The 7,545-nt window shown below is 38.6% G+C and overlaps 1 protein-coding gene across 1 annotated transcript in view; it reads left to right on the top strand.

Moving 5' to 3' along the window:
• The window catches only part of ENTHD1 (ENTH domain containing 1), a 91,903-nt gene extending 88,075 nt beyond the window's left edge, over positions 1-3,828 (top strand). The window contains exon 6 of the mRNA XM_081822520.1: positions 2,757-3,828. Coding sequence (XP_081678646.1) covers positions 2,757-3,358 — 602 coding nt within the window. The 3' untranslated portion in view covers positions 3,359-3,828. The remainder of the gene's footprint in view (positions 1-2,756) is intronic.
• The last annotated feature ends 3,717 nt before the right edge of the window (positions 3,829-7,545 follow it).

The raw sequence follows: 7,545 nt of genomic DNA, 5'->3' as shown, positions 1-7,545 counted from the left end.
CCCCCCACTCCAGCAACCCTCAGTTTGTTTCCTGAGATTAAGAATTCCTCATATCGGGGCGCCTGGGTGGCTCAGTCATTAAGCGTCTGCCTTTGGCTCAGGTCATGATCTCAGGGTCCTGGGATCGAGCCCCACGTCAGGCTCCCTGCTCAGCGGGAGGCCTGCTTCTCCCTCTCCTACTCCCCCTGCTTGTGTTCCCTCTCTCGCTGTGTTTCTCTCTGTCAAATAGATAAATAAATAAAATCTTTAAAAAAAAAAAAGAATTCCTCCTATCAGTGAGGTCATATGATAAATGTCTTTCTCTGATTGACTTATTTCGCTCAGCATAACACCCCCCAGTTCCATCCACGTCGTTGCAAATGGCAAGATCTCATTCCTTTTGATGGCTGCATAATATTCCATTGTATATATGCACCACATCTTCTTTATCCATTCATCTGTCGATAGACATCTTGGCTCTTTCCACAGTTTGGCTACTGTGGACATTGCTGCTATAAACATCGGGGTGCACGTACCCTTTCGGATCCCTACATTTGTAGGGATACCCAGTACTGGATACCCAGTAGTGCAATTGCTGGATCGTATGGTAGCTCTATTTTCAACGGGAAGGATGAATGTTAACAAGATAGTCACATACCTCCTGGAGTGAGCGAGCAGGAGCAGGGTAACTAAATGGGCAGGAGAGGCACCCTGAAGTGCAGCTCGAAGTGTCTGCTACAGCTGTGGTGTGTTTGGAAACAAAAGTAAATTGGTGTGCAGCAATTAGAGATGAAGTGGCTTTTTATGAGCAAAAGCCTGTGAATGGAAGCTACGAAACTGTAAACAATGATAAGCCAGTTAGCAGTTGTAGCTACAAAGCAAAAGAAAGGCGGACAGAGAGGAGAAAGCAGTGATTCTCAGACTTTGGCAGCCATCAGAAACACCCGGAGGCTTGCTGAACCTCAGTTTCCTGGACACGACCCCAATTTCTGATTTCGTTTAGAGTGATGGGGCCCAAGAACCTCATTTCTAACAAATTCCCGAGTGCTGCTGCCGTGTGTCGGGGGACCACACTTTGAGAACCACTAGCATCAAGTGAAACCAGGTTAAAGTTAACCAGGTTATCTTAATCACATCACGCCCATGTGACTAACATAACTGTGTTATCCTTTTTCAGTGAACTCTTGGAGAATGTGCTACCCCAAAATGGAGGTACACCAAGAAAGAGAGAGATATGGGATATAGAAAACAGGAGAACCAACACAGGAGGATGGGGCAGGGACATGTCAGGTGACAGCTGTGACCCAAACATCGCACACCCAGACTCAGGACACACATGCATTGAGGCTCTCACCATTAGCATGCCCATCACCATCATGCCCGCTTTTCAGTCCAAGGACAGACGTCAGGATAAGGCTGACCTAGATTCTTCTGTGCACTCCTCTTGCCTCGACCATGTGCCGATGAAGTTCCTGTTTTCCTTTTCGTGTCCTGCTGCTGCATCGACTGAGAATACTCATATCACCCCCGAAATGTCTTGTAATTGGAATTTTTCCTAAAAGCTGGAGATGGGCTTCAGGGAGCTTTGAAGCAGAAAATAGAAGCTGCCTGCCCCAGCCATGTTTTTTTTTTTTACAGGAGATTCAATTTAGTTTAAAGGGAGATGGAGATGTAAAGCAAATAAAATGATATATAAGTCATGTGTGCTAAGGGGTCAGCATTAATTTCCCTGTTCTATGACTTCAGCTTTTTTTTTTTAATTATTATTTTAAAGTAACAACTCTAGTTAGCTGCGATGACATTGGAACCGTGCGTACCACCTAATACACGCATGAGTGTAAATAGCTATTCCAAGACAAGAAACAGTTCTGTGTCAAGGAAAGTTTGGAAACCACTTGAATAAATTACTGTAGATTTCTCAGAACTTTCAATGTGCTAATGTTCATTGTTAATCTCTTAAAGAGAGGCACAATATGCATTTTCCCAGTCTTCTCTGACTTGACAATCCTGTTTTCACAAAATGTCTTTTAACATCTTAAGGAACACAGTGTTCCTCGGAACACGGGTTGGGAAATAATGATTTAGAGTGAAGTGCAAAAAGAAGAGAGTATGATTTTGCCTGAAATGGAGTTAAAATGTTATCAAAATTTTAATTTTACGGAAAATAGGTTTAAAATGCTTTTTATTTTATTTATTGTTTCTTGGTCAAAAAAAATTATATATGTGTACTCAAATGTTCCAGGTCTCAGGTGGTTTGGAGTTCAGTCTCAACTGTATTTGAGCAGTTAGAGAAAGAGATTCGTTTCACAGCTTTTGGGTACTTGTAGTTGGTTGTTCATTTTGCCATAATATTCTTTGTAGAAGAAAAAAAAAAGATGAAGGAATCTAAGTTACAGCTTTCTCACACTGTCTACTTTAAATGCCAACTTTTAAAATGCCACCAGCCAGTAGAATAGGGTGTAATACTTTACTTTTCTGCTCTCTCTGTTAAGTGTAGTGTAAAAATATGTTGGGCACAGTTCAGAGTCAAGGCGAATATTGATACTTCTATGTTAGTTTCATTTCCATGGCGGTATTGGGATATGATACATCTTTAGATTTTCTCCACTTCCTGCTTTGGGTTTATTTAGGCTTATTATGAATATTTAACATATAACATTATAAGTAGTATATTTATGTTGAGACCTTACCCATAGGACTTTACATTGTAAAATTATTTTAGCTATTACTCTCATTTGTATGTTACATAATCTTTCTCTCCCGTTTATACGTTTTAGTTTCAACCACCTCTGAAGGAACATCCTCCTTTTCCACTTTATCTGTGTCAACTCCTGATTCAACCTCTCCAGAGAAGTCTGTTCATCTCTTATACCCAATTTTGGCTGGACCTTCCTTCTGGACTCTGTCCCATCAACAGTCTTCTGCCTCCTTTAAGGATGAAGATAAGACAGCCAGGGCTCATCACCCCTTAGCTCTTAGGGGCCTAGTGTCTTCTGATGAAGAGGAAAATGACAACCTCAATCTCCTGGAACGTCTTCCAGATAACTCTGAGTCTGCCAGGAAGCAGACAAGTCCTGCTTCTGGCAGTAATTGGGCAGAGTTTTCCACCACAAATGTAGACCACTGCACCTCTATGTCCTGTCCGAGTTTTCAGACAACTGAAGGTCTGCCGAAAGAGCCTGAAGGAAACAATTCCATTAAGGTTCTCCTCGGGGAGGTGAAAAATGCCATAGTCAAACTACACGAAGACCTGAGCATGGTGATAAGGGAACTTCATGTCATCAATAGCCATCTGGTGAGCATGAGTGGGAATAGTCTGCAACTAAGCAAATCTTCACTGCTTCCCCAGTCTTCTGAGGGGACCTCAGATCACATCTAATAAGCTCCATAGCCATTTTTGGTAGAACTCCTGTGGTTCCACTTCCCAAAGACTAAGTTAACCTCCTATAGATTCTCATTATTATGGCAAAAATAGGGTGGTGGTTTGATTTTTCCTTGTCAGGGTTATTAACAAATCTCTTTCAAACCAATAAACTCATTTGGTTTATTTTTTAAAGAGAAAAGGTATCACCTTTGATAATATTATCAGACTTAAATATGAACTAATGTTCCTTTGAAACTGAAGAAAATTTCATTCTTCCACGCTTTGGACTTTACCTCCAAATATGTTAAACATTAGTGAAGTTGTGAGAAGACAAACTGCAAATGGCTATTCTAGAGCATTTGGATAAGCAGGCAGTAGGAAGCCCTTCATAGCCTGGGTAGCTGTTTCCTATGGTCTCATGCCAAGTTTCAGATTCCCCAAACCAAGGCCCAGAAATCTTTCCTTTCTTGTGGCTGCCACCATTGGTTAGGGGTTAAGTTGAGACAAGTAGGACACGGAACAGGAGTTTTTATTGTTAATGTATATTGCAAAGTTAATTCAAATGCATACTTTTTTCTTGTATTTGGAAAATAAATTTGATATTTTTCATCTAATATGTATTTTTTTAATTCATTAAGACAGACTTTCAAGTAGAAATATCTCAATTTTTATATTTATGGGAAAATGATCTAGTTTAGGGGTCATAGACCAGTGCTTCTCAATCCTACTGCACATTAGAATCACCAGAGATGCTTTTATTCCTGATTTACATTAATTTGAAAGGACAGTGCAAGGGCTCCGTGTACCCATCACTCAGTTTCGACAATTACCAACTAAAAGCTAAAATAATTCCTGATTATTTTGAAGAAATATGGGACATTTCAAAAATATTCTAATGCTGGGTGCACTCCCAAGCCAAAACTGATTTTCACCATGCAAACTGGGTTATGAACTAGAGGGAACTGCTAGTGGAACTGTTAGTGGGAAGACTGTGAACTGGGAGGAGGTTTGGCATATTTGAGGAGGGGCAAGGAAGTCATGGTGGCTGGTGTGAAGTGAGGAAAGGGGAGATTAGTAGGAGATTTGAGGTCATGGAGGAAAGAGCAAGGAGTAGTGCCAGATGATACAGGTTTTAGAAGACCATTGTTAGACATTTTGGCCTTTCCTCTATGAAATAAAAATTGTGACAAGGTTTTAGGGTGAAAAATGATCTTAAGGCTCTAAATGATCATGTTGGCTTTGGGGGAGAGATGGATGCAGGGCCATGGGGTGAGGCAGGTAAGCCAATTAAGGCTATTGCAGTTATCCAGGTAAGAGCTGATGGTGGATCAAGCCAGGTTAGGCATAGTGTAGGTACATGAGAAGTGATTTGTTGATAGGTTGGATAAAATATATGAGAGAGAAGAGTGACCGCCAAACCCAAGGTATTGGATGGAGCAGTTGAAATTCAAGATGAACTTGCCATCAACTGGAATGAGGAAGGTTGCAGATAGGGAAAATGTGGAGGCATTCAGTTTTAGACAGGTTAAAATCTCAGATGTCTATTAGATAACCCAAGTGGAGATACCCAGGAAACAATTGGATGTGAGAGTTGAGTCAGAGAGAGAGATCTAGATTGGAATGGAGGCTGGGGGTTAGTGATTTGTGGTTATTTAAAGCTATGAGACTGGATAAAATTGCCAAAGGAGTGAGTGTGACAGTGGAGAGAATCTGAAAGCCTAAGCCCTGAGGCATTCTAACAGAAGAAGATCAAGAAGAAGTTGAGGAATCAATGAATGAGGCTGAGAAGGAGCTACCACTGAAGTAGGAACAAAACAGTAGTGTGTAGTGTTCAGAAGCCCAGGGTGTTTTTCTCTTCTTGGCCCTTTCCTCTTCTATATGCATTTCAGAAGCACCTTTCCAAGTTCTTCCCAAATCCTATTAGATTTTTTAAAAAGTTTTTATTTAAATTCCAGTTACTTAACATGCAGTGTAATATTAGTTTCAGGTGTACAATATAGTGATTCAAAGCTCTCTTTGATTTTGATCAAAGTTGCATTAAATTTATTCTTCAATTTAGGGAATTTTTTAAATAAATTTAATCTTCTAATCTAGGGGCATGGTATATCTGTATGTTTCTATGGGTCTTGTCTTATAAACTTTATATTTAGTCTTCCAATCCATGGGCATGGTATATCTCTATGTTCATTTATGTCTTCTCTTAGTGTTCTTCAGTAAACTCATAATCTCCCCCACAGAGGGCTTCTGTTTCTTTTTTAAAGACTTAATATTCTCATGCTTGATATTTTTGTGCTATTGTAAATGCTTCCTTTTTGCTAGTTTTTAAATTTTGGAACATAACAGTTGATAGAAATCTAAATCTCCATCAAGATTCACTAATAGTTAACATGTTACAATGTTTGCTTTATCTCCCTCTCTTGCTAAACATGTTTATATCTTTATTATTTAGACAGGTAAATAGGTACACACATGTGTTGCTGAATCATTTGAAAGGAAGATTCAGATATCCTGACACTTCACCACAGAATACTGCAACATACTTTACTACATGAATCAGGGTGATTATTTTCCAACCTACCTTCAAGTTAGTCAGTTCTCTCTTCAGCTGTGTCTAATCTTTGTTAAATCTTCCCATTAAGTTTTTAATTCAGTTATTCCTGTTTCCATTTCTAGAATTCTACTTGGTTCTTTTTAAATATTTTAAAAGATTCTTTTAAAAAAACTTTTCACAGGTCCATGTTTCTTGCAGATATTTTCAAGCATAACTTTACTAGTAAGAATAATAAGTAAACTAGAGAGTATTCTTACCAGCAAACTATCAAGAATATATGCATTTAAGGCTATAAATTTCCTTTTACTGCAACCCACAAAATTTAAAATTGAGATATAATTCACATACCATAAAATTTACCCTTTTAAGGTATATAATTCAGTGGTTTTAGTATATTCACAGAGTTGCACAACCATCACTACTATCTAATTCGAGAATTGTTTCATCACCACAAAAATACACCCCATACTCATTAAGAGTCATTCCCCATTTTCCCCTCCTTCAAGCCCCTGGCAACCCCTAATCTACTTTCTGTTTCCATGAATTTGCCTATTCTGGATATTTCACATAAATGGAATCATCTGTGGCTTTTTGTGTCTGGTTTCTTTCACTTAGCATAATGTTCTGGAGGTTTAATCATGTTGTAGCACGTATGAGTTCTTCATTCCTTTTTGTCTGAATAATATTGCATTGTATGGCTATACCACATTTTGTTTATTCATCACTCGAGGGACATTTAGGTTGTTTGCATTTCTTGGCTACTATGAATATTTGTGTGAACATATGTTTTCCATTCTCTTGGATATATATCTAGGAGTAGAATTTCTGGGTCATATGGTAACTCTTATGTTTAACTTTTTGAGGAGTTGCCAAACTATTTTCTGAAGTAGCTTCACCATTTTACCACAAGTATTGGTATGTAATATTTTCATTGTCCTTTGGCTCAAAAAATGTTCTAATTCCTTCATGAAGAAGTGTAGAAGTATATTTCTTAACTTCCCAGCATTTGAACTGTAATAATTCTAACATCTAAAGTTTTTATATTTCTGTTTTTGTTATCTCTTACCCTGCTGATTTGTGCTCATGATGTTCTATTTCCTTGTGTACCTGATTATCTTTGACTATGTGCTAGTCATGACACTTGAAAATATATTTATATGATTAATACAAGAATTTGTTTTGCTTCTGCCAAGTGCCTGGTGCTAGTGCAACATCATACTGGTTAGGTAAATGAAGGTCATAGCTTGAGTTTTTCTATAATACCCAGGTTAATCCCAGGCTTAAATTCCTCATAAAGGATGGTTCATTTCTAATTCACTCTCATTGCATAGCCGTTGGGTTCCACTTGGTTGTAAAGAGCATGTCTTATTAGACTTCCCACCTGTGTGAGGTGATTTCTGTTCCTATCACCATCAAAAGGAAAGTTGGAATTTGTTGAACTCAACTAATGCACTTAGGGAAAAGTGGCATCTGTGATCATTTACTTATCAGGTCTCTGGGTTTGTGTTTTGTTTTTTGGGGGTTTTTGTTGTTGTTGTTGTTGTTTTGTTCTTTGTTTTTGAGTACCTATTTCACACAAGACTCTGTTCTGGGCCCTGGGGATTCAGTGGTGAGCAAAACCAGATATTCCTGTCCTCACAGAGAACTGAGT

This window comes from Leptonychotes weddellii, chromosome 5 (assembly GCF_054177405.1).
Source record: "Leptonychotes weddellii isolate Sample4059 chromosome 5, ASM5417740v2, whole genome shotgun sequence".
Lineage (NCBI taxonomy): Eukaryota > Metazoa > Chordata > Mammalia > Carnivora > Phocidae > Leptonychotes > Leptonychotes weddellii.
Note: the sequence above shows the minus strand (reverse complement) of the source record. Positions and strands in the feature narration are given on the sequence as shown.